This window comes from Syngnathus floridae, chromosome 21, assembly GCF_059516105.1.
Source record: "Syngnathus floridae isolate MCC-2025c chromosome 21, RoL_Sflo_1.0, whole genome shotgun sequence".
NCBI classification, from domain to species: Eukaryota; Metazoa; Chordata; class Actinopteri; order Syngnathiformes; family Syngnathidae; genus Syngnathus; species Syngnathus floridae.
This window is the reverse complement of record NC_142433.1, coordinates 87,695-104,483: the sequence shown is the minus strand read 5'-3', so window position 1 is coordinate 104,483 and position 16,789 is coordinate 87,695. Positions and strand designations below refer to the sequence as shown.

Genomic DNA, 16,789 nt, shown 5'->3' with positions numbered 1-16,789 from the left:
CCGCCCAAGCATCACAGGTACGACTTTGGCACGACTAAAACATGTAAACACAATTGTTTTATTTGACAAACAGTAATGAGCATCTACAAAATCAACACAGAGGTGAGGAGTGCCAAGATAAGAAACAGGCAGGAGAGAAGGTAACCCTTTTAGCGGCGCTTGTCATCCAGCTGTATTGTGCTCCATTGGGAGGAACCTGCACCAGACAATCAACAGAGAGGATTGTCTTAATACAGGCAGGCAGGCAGGCACGGGTGCAATATTTGTACTGGCACAATGATGTACCTGGATCTTCTTGGTTTCGTTTTCCCATCAACCCGACAAAAGAGTTGACTTTATGCCCTTCAAAAAAAAAAAAAAGATCAGCCACAACAAGAAGGAACGATACATCTCACGTCGTCTAAGAGCTTTAAAATGGCCAAACCTGTGACACTTGAGGAAATGAAACTTTCCATAATAATTGTGATTTTTAAATTTTTCTTCTTCCTCCAGACTATTCCCTTTTTTCACTTCTTATAGCAAGTACTTACTTTTGCGTGGAATCTCTGTCTTTGCTTTGGTAGAAAAGGGAAACATTATGTATACGTAAGTGTGAGACGGCAAACAGAAGTCGAAATCATGTCGTTGAGAGTTGTTACCCATTGAGCGCTTCCCCATCAGGCCAATAAACTGATGTGGCCGGGGCTTTCTTGTCTTCCTCAAAAGTATTTCTCTGAAGGGGTCACGAGACATCCAGTTGTCCTGTGGAAAGCAAAGCCGTGGGACAAACTCAGAGGATTATTTGAAAGAAACAGTCCAGCAAAATAGATCATATTGTTCTGTACATAACTGAACTTGTGAATAATAATAATAATAATGGGGGGATTGCATGCATTTGTTTGATTGCGAGAGGGCGCTCAAATGTCTTGGAATGATATATTGTTGGCGAATTCTCATTAGCAGAATGGCCTCAGCTTGGCATCGCTCCAATTCACAATGTCAAGCACAAGACGTGCAATTCATTTCAATACGGACAAGCGAGGCTGCAGCATTAACAATAACGTTTCATCGCGCTTTCCTGTATGCTTTGAGTCTTATCGCTTTTCTTACTTCTTGATTCTTTTTTTCTCTCTCTAAACAAAATGATCGTTTGTGTCCACTGCGAACCCGGAAAAAAACGTCATATTAATTCATTGTATTTTCTGATGCTTCATTCTCATTTGGGAAATGTGCTCACTTAATTGTTGTTAAGGAGTAAAAACAACGTGGATCTCTTCTGACTATATATTTGAACATAAGACGCTTTTGTCTAGTGTTACTAAATATTAACATTTTTGAATGAAACATTTTTAATTTGGGGGCAATTACAGGTAAGTGCAAAAAGTATGCGGAAAACATTTATTCTGAAGCGAAAATGGACTACCTGAATGTGGTTGTTGTTCGTCCAGTCGTCATCGAATTCTTGAAGGTCGTTCCCCTCGCAAAAAACTTGGCTTATGGCGATGAAAAGCATAAAAAGTGAGAAAAGACGAAAGCTCATGATGCCAAACTCGCTTGGCTGTGTTATTCTGTTCAACGACTGGAATGTAAGTAACTATATGAGTACGGAGGAAAACGGACGGCAGGGCGAGAGAGAGAGAGAGCGAGAGAGCGAGGGAGGGAGAGAGGGAGGAGAGAGAGAGAGCGAGAGAGAGAGAGACGACGCCAATTATGATGACCACCAATGGAAAATGCACTTTTTCAGCTTTTAAATACATTTTATTGTGCGCTTGGAGTCTCCGGGATTGTAGAAAAATGTAATCTCCCCCTCCAGGTGTTGCAGAGATACTTTTGTAATCTGTTTGGGGGATAGTTTTGACGCCGTATCCATGTTCCTATGACCTATTTTTAATCTATTATCTATGACGTCACCGTTTTTGGGGCAGAGCTACTTTTATAATGTAGTTGGGGGATATTTTTGACGCCCTATCCATTTTCTATATGTTTATCTATTACCTGTGTTTATCTATGACGTCACCGTCTTTGAGCGGCATTAGCAAACAAGCTGACAGGTGTGGCCAAACCATTTGGCAAATCTGCCAAATGTATGACTTCAAGTTGACGCCAAATGTTGGATGATGCCAAAATGGAGAGATGAAAATGTGGGATGCAATTATGCACGCAACTCCCCGAAGAAGTGCCTGGTCAATTTCATTTTTCAGGTCCTGCTTGTCTGTGCCAATCACTTGAAGAATGTTCAGTTCCTATGGAAACGGCGGACACAGTAAAGCGGGCGGTAAGCATATGATCTTAATATTGTGTGTTTATGATGCCCTCGTTTTCATAGCATTAGCATGGGTCTTTCTGCTAGTTTTAGCACTGTGCGCTCTGTTTTCACTTGTGGATGTATTTTCAATGGTTGTATCCGATGAATTGCATCAAAAGCGTTAAATGCGTTCGTTAGCTTCTCGCTAACGTTAGCATTAGCTGACTGCTTCGCTAGACTGCAGTGCTGGTGTTCATTAATATTCGAGGGGATATATTTTGTTACGTGTTATGTATGGTTGGATGGACACGTCTGCTGCTGTTGACATGTTTTAACCCAAACGTTTGCGGTGCAGGTAAACGCTACCTCCGCTAAATAAATAGATGAATGAATGAACGAACGAACGAACGAACGAATGAAAACTACAAATGTGTCCGACGGAAAGGGAGGCGGTGCCGGCCAGGGCGGGGCGGGGCGGGGCGTTTTTGTATTTAAAGTGACCGCACCAAAAGTGCTTGCTCTGACCGCTCCTCGGGCCTTGCGATACTATGATGAGGAGGAATTCCGACAAAAGACTTGCTCTTCCACTTTATACTGAAGGCGTAAAATGTAAACAAAAGCAGGATTTCTAACCATGATATTTCAATGCCACTGACTATATGTAAACATAGCCACATGGGTTCAGTTGCCACTCGGCAACGGTGCGAATCTGAGTGTAAATGGTCTGTGATTGACTGAAAATCAGTTGATGTTTTAATGTTGGTACCATATGGATAAAGTGGTTTTCAAACATTCTGCTTTTGTAACTGGAAGCAAATTTAGGTCGACCCTCTCAAATGAAAGGTGTAATTACTAAGAGTGCCACTCATTTGCATCAGAAAAGCATTTTTTTAAGAGTAGTGTGTTCAGGATGAATAGATGGCCACGGCACTATGGAAGTTCAATGTGCGCGTAACTCAGTGAGTGCTCAAGTGGCTGGCTTTATTCCATCAACAATGGCTTTGTATTATTTACCTATGTGCCAAGCAAATGTTTAATCTGGGAGGATCTGTACTCACCAATCTGATGATTAATAAAACATGGCATTAGCGACGTCATCCTTCCAGTATTTCCCGCTTTGTTTGAAAAGGCCGGTTTCGTCAAACTATTTTCGATTCACTTGGAATTGAGAAAAATGAAGAACGTACGTACACCGGACAGCCCGGGAGATGCTTGTGATTAGCACGTCTGATTTGCAACGAAAGGCTCTTTTTGAATCTTGGCCAATGTAGGTTATATTATTACCAGGCCACCAAGCCGGCCGATCGGCCGGCCAGCTGGGGTACGCTGCGTCGAGCTTCGCCCTTGACGCAGTATTGAAAAAGGCGCGTTCCAGCTTCGTAGTGTCATTTACCAAGTGCAAATGAACTTTACTTCACATGGTGAGGCTAAATGAATCGTTTTGGGCTTAACCGCGTGTTGGCTCTTTGCTCAATTGAATCAGTGTCTGTGCTTTTCCCACTGCGTGCTTTGATTTGATCAATAATGAGGCATTTTATTTCTGTACCAATAATATCGAGCACTCGCAGCAAAATGGAATGAAGAAATTGACCCCCACGTGAATCCCTAGATATTTGATTTGTGACATCCAAAGGTGCAGGGGAGTCAAATGGAAAATGGGTTTTGTTTTGTTCCTGGCTGTCTCGGATCAAATTCCCCCCCCCCCCCCTTCTACGGTAGCCTCGCTGTACGTACGTATATGATTTAACATCGGAGCAGAAGGCGAGCGAGATTTCCTGACCACAGATGGGAAAATCGACTCCCATTTCCAAGGCTTTCCATCTCGCTCTGTCACGCCAAGCGCCTAGCTGCATGTCGTCGCTCGCCGCAGCCATAGGCTTCCTCTGCTTGTGACCACTGTAGTTGTGCTCTGGAAACTGATATCTATTCAGACAATAGCATTCAACTAACCTTTACTGACACAAAGCTGTGGTCTTGGCAATGTGATTGCTGGTTTAAGTAAGGGGGGGAGGGCGGGGGGCGTGGGGGGAGCGTAGCGTGCTTTAACACTGAGCAAAAAAAAAGACATTTGACCCCAATCATCGTTCATTGAGCGGAAGAAAAAGCCTGAAAAGATGCGTGAACTTTTGAACATTGCTGCCAAGGGTTATGTTAAGTAAATCAGTATGGGGATTGAAAAGACACCTCTGTTGAAGTTGCAATGCCCTAAAAGTACAATTTATTCCCTCACAGAATTAGGACACTTTTATGTGAGCATCCATCCCAATGATAGAGGGCAAGGAAAAGCTCAAATTGCACAAATCCGCTTTTGGTTCAGTCATGAAATAACAGCAGCAGCTCCGTTGAAAGAATATCAAAAAGCATTTGCAGCCCCTGCATTGAGTAGACAAGTTTCATTTGGACCTAAGCATCTCTAGGCAATTAGAAATCTTTAAAGGGATCCATCATCTGGCTGGCTGGCTGGCTGGCTGGCTGTCGTGGTCCCTTTTTCACTCAACATGTAAGAGTTCTTTATTGTCCCCATGGGGCAAGAAAAGGACGGGCAACGTAGGATTGCGTATTGAAGAGAGCCGCCGCGGCCTCCGTTTGAACATGGACAATGAAGCAAATAGGCTGAAGCACAAACAATTGAAAGGACAACAAAGTAGCCAGTGGGAGGGCGGCTCAAAGCACCATTCACTTTCACACGTGCGGAACAAATGACCAAGCGCAATGTTTGTCATAGTCTTTGAAAAGAACCAGTGCGTAATCAAACATCACTTGACTTCAGCACCAAACCAACCACCCACCCACCCACATCTCTGTGGACCAAAGCGCTTCTTACGTCCGACCGACATCAGCACCGAGGCTGAAAAGAAGCGCACTGCTATCTTTTGTGCCTTGACCAGAGCAGATCTCTGTGTATTTTCTGAGATCTCACAAGTGCATCAGTAATGGCCGCGCCGCGCCACCCCGCCCCGCCCCGTGCTGCGCCACTCTCTAATGGCTGCGAAAAACATCAAGTACTTTTTAAAAACAGCTGTAATTGAATATAATAACATGTTCTTTTTGTAAAAGCCTCGTCGTTGTCACAATCAACCAGAACTTGTTTTGTAATTGAAGAAGCAGACTTGAATATATTAGGACAGTGACAGAGTTTTTAGCACTTTGCTCTCATTTACCACTTGATGCAAATGTTCTCTCCACAAGAGTTTTTTGTGTCTGCTGAAAATGCCAGTGCGCATGCTAAGTCAACCAAGTCCAAAATTGTGTTTAAGAGCTTTGGTCCAGATCAGAGCACTAAAAGCGTGACTGGATCTTTGCTGCATGTTACAATCAAAATGGGGACAGTGTATACAACTCTGGGGGGGGGGGGGGTAAAAGCAAGATACCAAAAATGGCGGGGTCTTATTAGCTCTTTTGACCATTTGTACTTTTTCGGCAATATTTGGGATGACGTCAGTTGAAGTCGCAAGGCACCACCGCTGTGCTGTATGTCAGCCATGGTAGGGCTGGCTGTAAAATATTGACCAGCCAGCCAGCCTGCCTGCCTACCTGCCTGCCTGCCTGCCTGCCTGCCTGCCAGCCAGCCAGACAGCCAGCCAGCGTTTGTGGATGCGAAGGACTCCCTTGCCTGCCTCTGCATCATCTTTCCCCCCCCCCACAAATCTGATGGAGTGTTCTCTTTTTTGTCGGTATACGTCATCAATTGGATGATGATGCAATTTAGCCATTGATGGTTCAATCCGACAGATGTGAGCCGCCCCCTACACTGCTGCTAGGTCTAATTGCAATCTGAGGGCACGTCATTCTTTACCATTGCATTTCTGTTTCTGCTGTCTCGAGCTGAACCGCAAAAAGTCCAGTTGCTGCGTCACTTAAAGCATGCAGCGTCTGTCATCCAGCCTAAGAACGGCGCTAATGAGCCACATAGCCTTGACGTTTGCTTGGTCCAGCACGTCATGCGATTATGTTAAGCATTTTACCCAGGACAAGAATTCTTGTTTGAGGCAATGTAAATAGATTCCTCTAACATGTTGCCACATTTGAAGCCATTCCAAGATGACAGCTAGGCCTTTTATATGCGCGCTCACAATGACAGCGAGACCTGTGCCCAACGTTTGCCATCAATCCATAGCAAGTCAATAAATGCACATCGCACATAGTATATTGCTATTTTCAATTGTTTGTCCAAATAACATGGCATGCTATTGTCAGTTGTTTGTCCAAATAGCATGGTTGTGCCTCTCAAAGATTCCTTTGGACACCTAGCTTGTTTTGATTCCGTGATTGCGCTTGCGGCTAGCTCCTTTACGATCCCGGATTAAGAAAAGATCCCTCTCTGTCAGCAGGTTCCAAAAGCAGACAATCAAAAGCAAGGTATGAATTCCCCCACGGCTTCTCAACTCGTGACACCATTGCAATGGACTTACTTCATTAGAGCGATTGGCGATTTTCCATCCATCAGCAGGATCTGAAAAGGGGCCTTCCTTCCTTCCTTCCTTCCTTCCTTCCCCATTGTGTCATAAAAGCGCTTCTATTGGCAGCGGGACGGATGGCTGGTCAATAAACGCAAATCGACACTCGCAGCCTAAAGTATGGCGTTCCTATGGAATGGACATGAAAGCTCTAATCTGGTCACACGCTGAGCTCACCATTGTTTATTTGGCCATCCAAACGTTTATTGCAAAGCTGACAGCCGCACTTAACATCGCCGCATCTCCAGAAAAAGAATTTGTATTCTTTCTTTCTTTCTTTCTTTTTCTTTCTTTCTTTCTTTCTTTCTTTCTTTCTTTCTTTCTTTCTTTCTTTCTTTCTTTCTTTCTTTCTTTCTTTCACCTCCCATTCACCCAATGACAATGCTGAAGTGACATGCTCGATGGTTCATTTAAAAAACAAAAATCCCAATTCTTCTTGCCTATGTCAGCGTGTCTAACTGAAGTCAATCAAAACATTCCCTATTTTGATCTCCTTTTATTGGAGAAACATATTCAAGTGGTGCTTTATGATTGTGTTGCCTCAACAATTGAGCCAGCCAGCGCATGCTTCCTTCGGTGGAATGAAAAGAAGCTTTTCTTTCTCACTAATGACATCACATCAGGCTCAAGGACACTTTGAGAGGATAGATAGGCAAGTGAAGCAGCAGCAGCAGCAGCAGCAGCAGCAGCAGACGTGTGACGTGAGTCATGCTGTTTTACCACCATAAATTCATTCAATGCAACTGTGTCCTTTATTGACAGCAGCTCCAAATGATGGAGAACAATTAGACATCCTAAATGCTATGGAAGGAGATTAGGTCTTTTTTTTTTTTTTTTTTATCTTCCAAATATCTGTCACTAGATTTCAATGACTATGTTGACTAAAATAGATAACGTTTTGACCGGGGTGGAGTTGATTTGACAGAAATTTCTCCTATACCTATTTTTGTGCAGCTGAAGGAGGAGCTTTTCTGTAGCAGCTCTGCCACCTTGTGGCCTTTGCAGTGGACAACGCTGACCTGATTTCAGCAGATGCTGGCTGAAGGTGAGTGAGTGAGTGAGTGAGTGAGTGAGTGAGTGAGTGAGTGAGTGAGTGAGTGAGTGAGTGAGTGAGTGAGTGAGTGAGTGAGTGAGTGAGTGAGGCAGTGAGGCAGTGAGGCAGTGAGGCAGTGAGTGAGTGAGGCAGTGAGTGAGTGAGGCAGTGAGTGAGTGAGGCAGTGAGTGAGGCAGTGAGTGAGTGAGGCAGTGAGTGAGTGAGGCAGTGAGTGAGTGAGTGAGGCAGTGAGTGAGTGAGTGAGGCAGTGAGTGAGTGAGTGAGGCAGTGAGTGAGTGAGTGAGTGAGTGAGTGAGTGAGTGAGTGAGTGAGTGAGGCAGTGAGTGAGTGAGGCAGTGAGGCAGTGAGGCAGTGAGGCAGTGAGTGAGGCAGTGAGTGAATGAGTGAGGCAGTGAGGCAGTGAGTGAGTGAGTGAGTGACACTCCTGAACCAACGCTAGTTATGACAGAAAATGACATGGCCACTCGCATTGGCAGAAGATGTTTTCCCTTGCCATAGAAGAAATGAAGAAAGTTTGTGAAATGATTTAACGTCGCCATAGGGAGGAGCAGCTGAAAGTTGTGTCAATAAGGGGCAAAGTGGCTTAGGGTTGACCGTACGTTGGTAGCAGATGAGAGGGAGGGAGTCCGGCCGGCTGGCACGTGGAAGGAAGCTCAACTAAACACCCGGTCAAAAGGCAAGAGCACCGTTTCTGCACCTGCCCGCTTCGTTGAGGAAGCGCTAACAGAATGAAATTCAGATCCCGTTCCATCTTCTTCACCGGACTGATGATTGGATTCACATCCCTGCGCTATTTCTCCCACTCAAATTGGCCTCCCAAGAGCCATCCACAAGATGCTTGGCAAGGAGATCAACAAGGTAGGTGGACATTTTCCAAATGTTTGTTTGCAGTTGGAAAAGGAACACTTGACACTGCTCTGGCTTGTGTGTTTCTTTAGAAAAGATTCTTTTCTCTTTCGAGATAGTAAATAGACTTGTAGGGGGGAGGGAGGGCCAAAGCTGGCCCTTCATTGTTACTCTGTGGCCTCGCCCAGAAGTTTGATATCTGTGGAGTTTTTTTTTTTTTTGGCTGCCACTTTGACACGGATGCCATTTTCCTGGAACTCTTGACAAAACTGTTGTGGACGAAGGCACCGAACCCTCGGTTGCGCCTGATGCTGCTGCTGCGTCATCACGGTGCACTCCAGTCACTGGGGTAGAAAAGCGCTATACATTGATTGAAAAAGGCCACTTAGCGTTAATTCCAATTGGAACGGCCACTTTTCATTCTTCGAACGATGGTGCCGTCCAACGATGACTCAACGTGGTAACAATGTCCTTCTTTGGTTGTATGCAGTACATGCATGATAGTACGTTTTCCATCTAGGCGTCAACCTGAGTCGGACAAGAAATTCTGGGCAAGCCAGCCGGATCTTGTGTTGGATCATGACCGGGCCCAAGACCATGGAGTCCCGGACCAAGCACGTTAAGGAAACGTGGGCAAAGCGCTGCCACGTGGTCTTGTACATGAGCTCCGTCCAGAGCGACTTCCCCACCGTGAAACTCAACGTCAGCGAGGGACGAGAAAACCTGTATCGGAAGACCGTCGGCGCCTTTGAGTACATCTACGGGCGGCACCTGGACAACGCCGAATGGTTCTTGAAAGCGGACGACGACACCTACGTGATTGTGGAGAATCTCCTCTACATGTTGTCCGCTCTGGATCCCGAGAAGCCTTTCTACCTGGGAAGAAGGTTTAAACCTTTTCTCCGCCAAGGCTACATGAGCGGCGGCGCCGGCTACGTCCTCAGCAAGGAAGCCCTGAGAAGATATATCCGAGGTTTCAGGACAGGGGCGTGCGGCCACTTCTCTTCCACCGAGGACGTGGCTCTGGGCAAGTGTATGGAGACCATGAAGGTGGCGCCGCTGGATACCAGAGACGTGAAAGCCCGGCAAACCTTCCATCCGTTCCCTCCAGAGCTTCACTTGGTCAGACGGTTCCAAAAGACCCCTTGGTACCTGGCCTATGAGCACTACCCTCCCGTTCAAGTAAGAAGACCAGACACGGACTCGCATGCTACTGACGCATCGAATTGAATTGTGAATTTCTTCTCCTCCAGGGTCCAGGCTGCTGTTCCGATTTCGCCGTGTCCTTTCACTACATTTACGCTGTTCGGCTCTATGCTCTGGAGTACCTGGCGTACCATCTGCGGCCGTACGGATACAAATACAGATTTATTGCCAGGGAACATAAATATTGGAACCAAAGCAAAAGCCAATTGTGAAACATGCCGTGTATTTGTTTCTGCCGACCACCTCTGATTTCTTCATTTTGCATTGGGTGAGTTCTGCTTTGACACAATTGTTACTTGCTGTCTTGTCATTTCCATTCGTCTGCTACGTGGAAAGAATGTGACAATAAAGCAGACTTTGCCGATTGGTGCTTCTCAAAGTGGAGTGGGCGTGCCGCTGAGGCCGGGGTCCGCTTGCCCTTGCGGTAAGCTGGTCTCGGACGCAACGGATCTCGTCCGTCGGTGCACGGTTGCTGGCGATAACAATCAACAAACACCCGTGTCTAAATGGATTGCCCAAAGCAGGTGAGAGAGAAGTAGCAGAGAAAAGGTCGCCGGCCGGGCTGGGCTTTGGAATGGAAAAATGTCAATCGAGCTTTTTGCTACGTGACATGTCATAGACATTCTTCCCGCTTCCTTTCCATCTTTGACATCAAAAATGGACTCGTTATTCCTCTTATCTTACTTGCACCTTACTTGCTTAAGGAACGACGGCGAGGCTCGGGAGCAAAGTGATGCGCACAAAAGACACATTATGAGAGCGGGGCAATTGTCCTCGGGTGTGTCTCTGGATCCTGGTTTCCAGCTGTTCCTAACAACGGGTGAGGCCATTGTTAGTTGCTATTCAAACATCACGCCATCCTGTGTGAGCATTTTATTTGATTCACCCCCCCCCCCCTCACACACACACCGATCTATGGCTCCGATCTACTCGCCGTGACTCTTTTCTAGCCCATTCGGATGCCACTCTCGGTCATGGACTTTTGTGTGTAGATGGGCAATTTGTGGACGGATGGGTGGTTGGCATCAATCCAACGTGGCATCCAGAAGTGAGGGAGCAAGTCAGCATGGCCAGGATAGGAGGTTTCAAACAGCCGTCTGTAGTAGTAGGCCTCTTTGGTGGAGGGAGCGTTGTGAGGGAAGACCTTGGGAGCGTTGGCCATCTCGCCGTCACTCACCTGTCAGGACAAGAATGATTCACGTAACGTGTAGTAGCTCTCGGATGGACATTTTTGGGTTTGGCACCACTGATATCGCTGGCACATTTCCAAAAGTGCGTACAACTGACGTAGCAGCTAGGTTCATGCTCACATTGTAAACAAAGTGGTGAAAATGCAAGACTCCACTATACACGTGATCAAGCAAACACCAACGTCTCTTCCACCACAATCTGTCAACACTAAAATGTCACCAGGTGGATTACAGAAACTGCATACTACTTTCAAGTATACATTTTGTCCATTTTTTTTTTTTTTTGCACCTCTTACAGGTATTTTGCACGCTTGATACTTCCAGTGATCCCTTGTTTTCCGCAGGAGATGCGTTCCAGATCCACCCGCGAAAGACAAAATGGTAATATTTAGAAATGAAAAAAATATAGACATAATTTTAGAAAAATGTTAACACCACCGCATTGAAATTTCCCAACACTTGAGAACTTGTTTTAAAGTGCTAGTAATGTGTTTTTTAATCAAGATGTGGCTTTGCTAACAGATTTAACACGATTCCTAGTACTCTGCTAATAGATAAATCATGTGCACATAACTTTGCACATACCACACACTCGAGGTGCTCCTCAAGAAAGATATACCAGGGTTTCTTAACGGACATCACACCATCGCTGAAGGCTTCTTTCCTCCTCCACAGAATCTCATCGGGGATCAATTTCACACCTCTGAAGGAGTCCCGCAGAAGGTACTTCTCCACTCCGTGCTGCAGATGAGTATTGCATAGCTTGAAGCAGTCAATGCTTCTAATTTCTTTTTTTTTTTTTTTATGAGACCAACCCTGGGATTTCTCATTTCCTCAGGCAAGGATAGGTAATACGCCGTCAGTCTGTGGTCCAGGAAAGGCACTCGGAGCTCCAAACTGAAAGCACACAAGTGAACGGAAGCCAGAAAGACACGGGCAAGCACCCGCGAGCGGGCGGGCGGGCAAAAGGTTACCCGTGCGCAGAAGTGGTGCGATCAGCTCGCAGACTGTCAAACAGGTAGAGTTCTTTCAGCAGGCGGACGCTCTCTTCCGCTCCTGCTTTGGCACTGGGAGCCTACACAAGAAGTACTATCTTCAATTTGATATATTACCGATATCAGTATCTTCAAAGCTCAAATATATTCCTGATGTTTTTACATAACAGTATCTGGTCAAACGTACGTATCTCCTACGTTGAAAACACCGCTGCGTTTAAAAGCAAGAGCACTTGCCTTGTGGAAGTACATGTAGCCTTGCGTGAGCTCATCGGAGCCTTCTCCAGAGAAGATCACCACGCTATCGGTCTTCTCACCGATGTATTTAGACACCAAGTACATTCCTACAGGACGGACGACGGGGAGTGACGTCACGGACAGTCAAAAAGTATTTGTGAGTTTGGACCTGTCCAAATCAGATACTTACGACAGCGGCCCCCGTCCCGAACGGGGTTACCGTCAATTCGAATCACTCTAAATTCTAAAAAGCACATAGGCTTCGGCTGCACCCCCCCACATCTTTGCAACTCGCTACTTCCACCAGCATTCCGACATCGTGACTCGTCCCTCTTTAAAGGCGGGCTCAAACCACACCTATGCTATGTCTTTTTAATGAGGTCAAATGAATGATTATTCATTATTAGTGTCGCTCTGCGAACTTACTGGCTTGCTAACCGTTTATCTCCTGCTGCTCGAAAATGAATCTTTGTCACATGCGCGGCGGACCAGCAAGGCCCTATGAAGTACATTCGCTGCATTGTCGCAAACTGCATGTAAAAAGAAAACTCATGTCGGCCACATGTACAGAAATTAAGCAAGAAAGATGGGGAAAGCCTGCCCTGCCCATCCAAAGACAGATTGACACATTAGCGCTTGCGTTTTCGCTCACCAACAGAGGCACGCACGGTGGCGGTGTCATAGGTCTCGAGGCTTACAATGACTTTCTCCACAGCCTGAATGCCTTCTTCGGCAGTGAAGTTCACCTCGTGGTGTTCGCTGCCGATGTAAGCTGCGACCTTGGGGGGAAAAAAACAAATCACAGTTTGGACTCAAAGTCACTGTCCAAATAAGGAGAGCTTTTTGCAGTTGCCATTTCCCTGTGCGCCGGCTGACCTTACGGGCCGCCAAGACGTCCGGGCTGTCCTCCGAGCCAATTGAAAATGTTTGAATGGCATACTGGAGTCCCACTTCTTTTGCCAGCTTCACCAAGGTAGCGGCAACCAAGCTGGAATCCAGACCCCCTGAACCGCAGAAAACAAACTCCATTCTTTTCTGAGATCCCATGAATAGAACAAGACATTTGAGCCATTACCCGAGAGAAGACACCCAATCCTCCTGGTGGCCATGAGCCGTTTCCGCACGGCGTTCTCAAACAACCTTCTGATGTTGTCCTTGACGGTGTCTTCGTCAAAACCTAAGAGGTGGCAGGCCGCGCTGACTTTTTGCAACGATGACTTTTTGCAAGGTGACGCTGAAGGCCGGCGGCTACCTGCTGCCAGTTTCCCCACGGTGTCGTAGATGGCGTGAGCTGGCTCCTCGGTGCATTCGTGGAACTGCTCCAGCTCAATCCATTTCACCTTTCCATCGAGGCTCAAATGAAAGACTTCAAAATGACCCGGCAGAAAGGGTGTGACTTTGGCAGCCGTGCCCATGGCGCGGACCACATCCGTAAGGCCTGCGAGAAAAACCAACAAGTTTGCACGCGGAACGAACTCCCGGTGCACTTGGGCCGTTACCTTTGGCCTCGGAGCTGACTCCGAGTGTTCCGTCGTCGGTCAGAAGTCGAAACAAGGGGCGCACGCCGTACGTGTCCCTTCCCAGGCACACTTTTCTCTGGCTCGTGTCCAACAGAACGAAAGCAAAGGTGCCGTCCAGGAGAGACACGGCCTTCTGAATGCCGAAGCGCTCGTACAGGTGCAGCAGAACCTCGCCGTCCACTTGTGTCTGGCAGTCAAACTCAAATCGCTTCTCCAGCTGAAAGAATAGATTGTAGAATTGATTCATATTCATAGCAAACATCTGCTACGGTCTTACTGTGAGGTGGTTGTAAATCTCGCCATTGTAGCACAGCCACAAAAAGGGCAGTTGGTTGACGTGCAAAGGTTGCATGCCATGCAGCTGATCCAAAATGGCCAGCCGATGGAAGCCAAAGCAGCAGTTGGCGTGCCCGTTGATGTTCTCAAAGCGGAAGGCGTCTGGGCCTCGGTGCGCTATCTTCATGGCGTTGGCACACTGAGTCGACAGGCACTCGTCGCTGCCGAACATGGCCCAGATACCGCACATCTCGGATCTGCGGAAAGAAACAAAAGGTTTGTGCCGTTTTTTTTTTTTTTCTCCCCCCTATGAGTCAGAGAAGGAAGAGTTGGAAACGACATGCTGTATTTAACGTTTGTCAGCGGGTGTTTTTCTTTGAAAGAATGGGTGTTGGTCTCTGTGTGCCCTGCGATTGGCTGCCAAGCGGTTCAAGCGCCGGCCCGATGACTGCCGGGATGGGCTCCAGCGCGCCCGCGACCCCCGTGGGGACAAGCCATGCAGAAAATGGAGCTGTATAATCTATATACAGTAAGTGGCTGCCAGTGGCCTCACTTCTCACTCCTGCAGGTAGTCAGTGGCGGAGGCATTGTTAGCATAATATATGAGCCTGTGGTAGACAGAAGTGCTTAGCTGTCTTATCACATAGTATTTGCATTTGCTTCGGGATGTATGAAGACGAACGAAGAAGCTAAGCTGGCGTTAAAGGCCAGAAAGTGGTCCACCCAGGATTCGTGTCTAGCCCTCGTGAGAAATTCGAGAGAGAGAATGAGAGAACGTGCTTTCTGGGATTGGATGAAGCCAAATTGTGAATTAAAGAGATTGCGATGCTAAATTTAGGAGGAATAGTAGATTGGTTGTGTCATAAGACTATACAAGCATGTGAGAATAAGTCTTGCATAAAAGGTAGCGTGAGCAAAACAATCAATCTGACTTGCACATACATTTAACGACCTAAATGAAAACACATCATAAGCGTGTATAGTCTATAAACAGTCAAAAGGTTCATGAAACATACATCTGAACTTTGCTTACAGTTGAAGATTCTCAGGAGGAGTAGACCTTTTGTGTGCTGGGTTGATCGTACTTCTGTGATCAGGCCAGTTTTTGCCTACTTTTAAAAAAAGTGGGCGTTGCATCAAGCGTTGCGAGCAAATTTGCCTTTATATACGTATATACATTGGACCTGAGGTTTAACATGAAATACTACCCAACCCGAGCTGAGATGTTCAACTTCTTTTTTAGCGTTGACAAACAGATCAGCTCACATATTTTCAAAAGTCAAAGTCTGCCTCATTGTCAATTTCTTCACATGCCAAGACACGCAAAGAGATCGAAATGACGTTCCCACTATCCCACGGTGACAAGACATAGTTCACAATGTACATACAAGTAAACAACACAAGAAAATAAAACAAGAAGGCACAAACACTGAATAAATAAGAGCCAAGTGAAGTGAAGTGTGTGTGTGTGTGTGTGTGTGTGTGTGTGTGTGCGTGTGTGCGTGCGTGTGTGTGTGCGTGTGTTAATTGGAGCATGTCTCTTGTCCAAAACCAGAAACGTTCTCATTCTACCTGCTCGTTCTACCGAGGAAACGGTCTTGTCAGAAGAAGTAAGTTCAAATGACACTTTCTTGTTTGGACAAGGAAATCCGGTGTTGTCGAATGATAACCATCTTTTCCTGCAAGCGCTAGCTTATTTCAGTTAAAGTTGAAGTCCCAATGATCATCACATACACGTCTGGGTGTGGTGAAATTTGTCCTCTGCATTGAACCCATCCCTGTGTGATTTTGATCCATCCGCTGGGGGAGAGGGGAGCAGTGAGCAGCAGCGGTGCCGCCCGCGCTCGGGAATCATTTGGTGATCTAACCCCCCAATTCTCTACCACTAGGCCACCGAGCTGTGAAGGGTGTGCCATTTTCAACTTGCTTTCAGTGACACAATGGCAGCAGAAGAGGACTTCATTGTTTCCTCAACACAAGGACCATACCAAACGGTGTCAGCCAGCAACCAAATGAAGATAAGGGGAGGCTCATTGGTAACTTCCATCCGTTCCATTGAGATCCAAGTCGTTTCAACAAGTAGAACTGCAGTGCACTGGACGTTGCTGGTGAAAGTCAATGACGTGCACATTTTCCCAATTAAGGCATAAACATTTGACATGATTTTCTCTTTTCAAGAATTATGAGGCCAATTATGATTGGCCATAGATGGCTTTGATCAAAAATACCCATCACGCACTTTTCCAATTGAGGATGATTGGTCACTGATGGATCGGAACGTCCTTACTTTTCAATTCTTTTTAATGTTGTTACGAACCGGAGTTAAATAAGCGGCCAATAACTGCTGAAATCATCGATTTGACACCACATTTAGGAACATTTATTATTATTTTTTTTTTCATGAGCCATATAATTGGTTAGTCCACGCGTGGATATTCTTTTTAGGATTAACCAATCTAATGTGTTAATAAAGAGCTTTTTCTTTTCTTTAAAAATGACATTTCAATGGTTGAACAACATGCTGTTTTTTTAGGTCTCCTGAAAAATGATAATTTTGGAGGTGTAAGGTTTCTGCCAAGTATACTACATGACAACGCTGTGTCCGAATTCGCAGGCTACGTCCTCAGAAGACCGGTTTTCGGCCGCGTTTCAGGCTACGTGACGTCATTTCCGGAGTGACCCGATAGCAAAATGATGATGATTATTTTTTTTCTGCCTGCACTTTTTCATAGCTTGAACTCACGGCCCGCCTCCATAGAAACCGGGCCATCAGATTATAGGGGT

At 46.1% G+C, this 16,789-nt stretch overlaps 3 protein-coding genes across 16 annotated transcripts; 1 reads left to right on the top strand and 2 right to left on the bottom strand.

Moving 5' to 3' along the window:
• Positions 1-44: 44 nt before the first annotated feature.
• On the bottom strand, positions 45-1,633 carry tac1 (tachykinin precursor 1). The gene is made up of 5 exons (XM_088364706.1): positions 1,403-1,633; positions 639-741; positions 531-554; positions 286-342; positions 45-196 (listed from the first exon to the last, which is right to left on the bottom strand). The coding sequence occupies exons 1-5, from the start codon at positions 1,517-1,519 to the stop codon at positions 150-152; spliced, it is 348 nt and encodes a 115-aa protein (XP_088220832.1). The 5' UTR covers positions 1,520-1,633; the 3' UTR covers positions 45-149.
• A 2-nt stretch (positions 1,634-1,635) lies between these two features.
• On the top strand, positions 1,636-16,739 carry c1galt1a (core 1 synthase, glycoprotein-N-acetylgalactosamine 3-beta-galactosyltransferase 1a). Of its 12 annotated transcripts, XR_015854865.1 has the most exons (10): positions 1,636-2,254; positions 7,636-8,593; positions 9,102-9,763; positions 9,835-10,055; positions 10,168-10,311; positions 10,492-10,607; positions 11,276-11,358; positions 11,653-11,700; positions 11,816-14,534; positions 15,895-16,739. XR_015854865.1 is itself a non-coding variant. In XM_088364698.1 (6 exons), the coding sequence occupies exons 4-6, from the start codon at positions 8,503-8,505 to the stop codon at positions 9,997-9,999; spliced, it is 918 nt and encodes a 305-aa protein (XP_088220824.1). In that variant the 5' UTR covers positions 1,638-2,254; positions 7,636-7,726; positions 8,346-8,411; positions 8,475-8,502; the 3' UTR covers positions 10,000-10,151. The 12 variants fall into 12 exon arrangements, 10 of the variants coding, with proteins under 10 accessions (XP_088220820.1, XP_088220819.1, XP_088220816.1 ...); XR_015854866.1 differs by lacking the exon at positions 10,168-10,311; XM_088364698.1 differs by lacking the exons at positions 10,168-10,311; positions 10,492-10,607; positions 11,276-11,358; ... (1 more) ...; positions 11,816-14,534; positions 15,895-16,739 and having other exon boundaries at positions 1,638-2,254; positions 7,636-7,726; positions 8,346-8,411; positions 8,475-8,593; positions 9,835-10,151.
• Positions 10,692-15,710, bottom strand: LOC148379595 (asparagine synthetase [glutamine-hydrolyzing]-like). Of its 3 annotated transcripts, none has more exons than XM_088364679.1 (12): positions 15,578-15,710; positions 14,007-14,262; positions 13,709-13,946; positions 13,462-13,647; positions 13,285-13,386; positions 13,086-13,213; positions 12,862-12,988; positions 12,210-12,316; positions 11,952-12,052; positions 11,793-11,874; positions 11,563-11,718; positions 10,692-10,964 (listed from the first exon to the last, which is right to left on the bottom strand). In XM_088364679.1, exons 2-12 carry the CDS (start codon positions 14,253-14,255, stop codon positions 10,734-10,736), a joined length of 1,707 nt encoding a protein of 568 aa, XP_088220805.1. In that variant the 5' UTR covers positions 14,256-14,262; positions 15,578-15,710; the 3' UTR covers positions 10,692-10,733. The 3 variants fall into 3 exon arrangements, with proteins under 3 accessions (XP_088220805.1, XP_088220804.1, XP_088220806.1); XM_088364678.1 differs by lacking the exon at positions 15,578-15,710 and adding an exon at positions 15,039-15,224; XM_088364680.1 differs by lacking the exon at positions 15,578-15,710 and having other exon boundaries at positions 14,007-14,283.
• Positions 16,740-16,789: the final 50 nt, after the last annotated feature.

What these genes read in the sequence shown, in the direction of transcription:
- LOC148379595 (XM_088364678.1), bottom strand. Translation starts at nt 15,142, where the DNA reads ATGCAACGCCCACTTTTTTTAAAAGTAGGCAAAAACTGGCCTGATCAC. An exon ending in AGATTTACAACCACCTCACA is followed by an intron (nt 13,947 to 14,006) that starts GTAAGACCGTAG and finishes CTATTCTTTCAG; the next exon opens with CTGGAGAAGCGATTTGAGTT. An exon ending in CACCGTGCGTGCCTCTGTTG is followed by an intron (nt 12,317 to 12,861) that starts GTGAGCGAAAAC and finishes TCCGTCCTGTAG; the next exon opens with GAATGTACTTGGTGTCTAAA.
- tac1 (XM_088364706.1), bottom strand. Translation starts at nt 1,519, where the DNA reads ATGAGCTTTCGTCTTTTCTCACTTTTTATGCTTTTCATCGCCATAAGC. An exon ending in CGAACAACAACCACATTCAG is followed by an intron (nt 742 to 1,402) that starts GTAGTCCATTTT and finishes TGCTTTCCACAG; the next exon opens with GACAACTGGATGTCTCGTGA. An exon ending in GACAGAGATTCCACGCAAAA is followed by an intron (nt 343 to 530) that starts GTAAGTACTTGC and finishes TTTTTTTTGAAG; the next exon opens with GGCATAAAGTCAACTCTTTT.
- c1galt1a (XM_088364694.1), top strand. Translation starts at nt 8,464, where the DNA reads ATGAAATTCAGATCCCGTTCCATCTTCTTCACCGGACTGATGATTGGA. An exon ending in TTGGCAAGGAGATCAACAAG is followed by an intron (nt 8,594 to 9,101) that starts GTAGGTGGACAT and finishes TTTTCCATCTAG; the next exon opens with GCGTCAACCTGAGTCGGACA. An exon ending in AGCACTACCCTCCCGTTCAA is followed by an intron (nt 9,764 to 9,834) that starts GTAAGAAGACCA and finishes CTTCTCCTCCAG; the next exon opens with GGTCCAGGCTGCTGTTCCGA.